The sequence below is a fragment of the Monopterus albus genome, unplaced genomic scaffold (genome assembly GCF_001952655.1).
Source record: "Monopterus albus unplaced genomic scaffold, M_albus_1.0 scaffold34.1, whole genome shotgun sequence".
Classification (NCBI taxonomy): Eukaryota; Metazoa; Chordata; class Actinopteri; order Synbranchiformes; family Synbranchidae; genus Monopterus; species Monopterus albus.
In genome coordinates this window covers 4,338,421-4,341,641 of record NW_018127914.1, presented here as the reverse complement: position 1 = coordinate 4,341,641, position 3,221 = coordinate 4,338,421, and the positions used below count along the sequence as shown (strand labels likewise).

Here is a 3,221-nt window from a genome sequence, read left to right as displayed (position 1 = left end):
AAATGAGGTTTTAAAAGGGATTTCTCTTGTTAAGATATAAGAGGCAGGAATGAATTAAATCCGATTTTGTGGACATGTCTGATATGCTGTATTTCTGTGTGTGCTTTTTTTTCTAGCGTGTCCCCCTGGATCCTACAAGATGTCGTCCAGGCAGCAGGAGTGTTTCCCCTGCCCAGACCACAGTGTCGCAGAGGAGGAAGGATCAGTGGTGTGTGTGTGTGAGGAGGACCACTTCAGAACGCCCTTGGATTCTCCCTCAGCACCATGCACACGTAATAAGATTATATGTTTATATGTGTGTATGGGTGGATAGTGACCTTTTAGTATTCTCTCTTCCTCCTGTCACACCATATCCCTCATGTGCTGCATCATTTTTGGAATAAAAGAGCATCTCATATTTGTGAGCCAATCATTAACTCCCCCACCCCTTCGGCCTTTCATATATGTGCTTTCAGGTCACTTTGCACATCTGATTTACCTGTCCTTCACCCTGTGACCTTTCATCCACCTCCCTTTTCTCATCTCCTCACCCCTCCATCCGACCTGCACTCAGCGCGCCGATCTCTCTCTCTCCATCTATCCTCATTCTCCCACCTTCAACCCCTCCTCTTCACCCCATTTCCATGTCTCATCTCCTCCGACCTTCACTTCCCCTTCACCTCGTAGTCCTCCAATATTGGATTCCACCACAGTGCAAAAGAGGTCCACCCAATAACATGCCAGGTTTTTTTTTTTAATCGTCCAAAATTGTTCACCAGGAATTAGTCTCCCTCCAACACTGGATACTTGTGCTGCTTTATATTGATAATAAAGTTGTCAGGTGGTCAAAGGGGTTTTACAGCTCAAAAGATGTGTTGCCTCAAACTAATATCATACTTAAAAAATAGCTTATGATATCACTAAATACAGAACATTTGTTGTCTTTAATGAGAGTTAAAAAGTAAGGTCAAGTATAAATCCAGTCCTTATTTGACAGCATTCGTAGAGCTATTCTTCTATGGAGCAAACATGTTATTTTATGTTTCAGGCTGGACTTTCCACTCACTGAAACCCCTCCCAACCTGTGCCTACACCCCCTGGATTTCATCTACACTAATAGTATAGACTCATTATAATCCATCCACAGCAGCCATTTTCTCTTCCTTTCAACCTTTATCTTTGTATTCACCCGTCCATTCTTCATCCCTCTTAACATTATGTTCACACATTATGTATTTGTCCAAACAGCCCATCACCCCATTATCTTTTTGCTTAACCTTGTGCATTCTCTCCATATTCTCCACCTCTCTCCTGACCTTACCCATTAATTTTCTGCTATACATTATCTACCCTTTTGTCGGACCACCCCGTCTTTTTCTGCACCACTTCACTCCTCCTTTTTTTAAACCCTGATCACACACTTTCCTCCTTTCCCAGTCTGTCCTCTTAACTCAGCCACTCATCACTCTTCTTTCAACACACTGCCTCTTCACATTCTCCTTCCTCTTCATCCGTTTCACTCGTGTGTGTTATCACCCCATTCTTCTTCCCTCTGTCAAACTGACATCTCATCCCTCTGTCCTCAAGCAACAAACCCTATCATTTCTTCCCCACTGTCCGCACATTACACGTTTATTCCTCACCTCTCACCCTTTCTCACTCACACCAAATATAATTCCTCTTCGGTAAAGATGCACTACAAGGCCAATAAGACAGAGACCATACAGGGTAACCCCATTGATTTCTGCATGGAGAGCGGCCTATTGATATAGCTTAGTAATTAGATGGAGGAATAATAGGCTCTATCTTGGGAGTACTCTGAGCAGTAAAACTGTAGTCACTAGATCTGTGTGTGTTTGTATACATACATGTTCTTGTGTGTGTGCATATATATGTTTAAGTGTGTAGTCATGTTAGTTTTAATGGTAACTGCATTGGAGGGCTTTAAGTACAATATTGATTGCTGAGCTCTCTGATCCCGGTGTGATAACATTTATAGCAGCCTAATGATCACATTAATTACATCATTGATTCAGTAATTATGATCATCCATTGATATGGCTAATCCACCTTATGGCTAGGGTCGAGAAAGAGAGAGAGAGAAAGAGTGAGGTTGATGAATCTAGAATAAAAGAAAACCGGAGATTTTGCCAGATGATTGTGGTTTGAAATGGGCACCTTATTATCTCAGCAATTAAAGAAAAATATCAGTGTAATTTTGTTCTTTCCCTTTTCCATTAATGTCTCTGAAGAATCGAAGCCCTAATGTGTTTACTGCCGTTAGATGCTGTCTGTTTTAAATAGCAGACACTGTTTTCAGAATCTTTTTGAAACAAGTGAAATAACAGACTGCTATATTTTTAAAATGAGCTTTGTCTGGTAATACCTGACACTAATTACTACCATTTATACTGGTGAGTATTACTGAAGTTTCCATTGCCGCACACTGTTAAATGTTTTGGGAAAAGTAAAACTTTGTAAGCAGTCAAAAGAAATAGCTCACTATAGGGACACTGAAATATTTCTGTGTGTTCAGTTTTGGCACAGTGGAACTGCTGCTGACAGGACTGCAATGACAGTGATTGTAGCATAATAACCATAAGAGAAAAAAGTGATGCATAATGTTAGCCAGTATATATCTCTGCAAATGGATTTCTGAAAGCAGTGGGAGCCCTTAACTTTCAGGATGAAGGATAAAGTTGCCGCAGCTTGTGATTTAAGGACAAGATAAATGCAAACTCTTCAGGTGATAACGGCATAAGTGTTAAGAAACATCAGAGGAAATTTGTATTTCCTTCAAGACATCTTAAACTTAGTTAGAATAACCAGACTAGTCACAGTTCTAAATCATTGGCTGTGTTATTAAACCACACATACAGTAACTGTACAGTGGGATGCAAATTTAACAGAGACCAAACAGTAAGGCAGAGGACACAGCTTTTAAAGTTTAAAAAAGATGATTTATTCATGAAAGATTTATTCATTAATTCATTCATTCATCTTCTATACTGCTCAGTCCCAAACGGGGTCGGTGGGGGGCTGGAGCCAGCAATTGGGCGAAGGCAGGGTACACCCTGGACAGGCCACCAGTCCATTGCAGGGCCATGGGCTTTTTATTAACCCAAAAATAGGGAAAAATACAAACAACATCAATATCAAATAAACTGGGCCCTAAAAGTAGTGATGTGACGTTCCGTATCGAGGCTTCGAAGCGTGTGCCGAGTAGGGGAGGGGGCGTTTCC

The 3,221-nt window shown here is 41.0% G+C and overlaps 1 protein-coding gene across 1 annotated transcript in view; it reads left to right on the top strand.

The window, feature by feature from the left end:
• epha10 (EPH receptor A10) overlaps positions 1-3,221 on the top strand; it is a 164,878-nt gene that overhangs the window by 109,978 nt on the left and 51,679 nt on the right. The window contains exon 4 of the mRNA XM_020597396.1: positions 117-272. Coding sequence (XP_020453052.1) covers positions 117-272 — 156 coding nt within the window. The remainder of the gene's footprint in view (positions 1-116; positions 273-3,221) is intronic.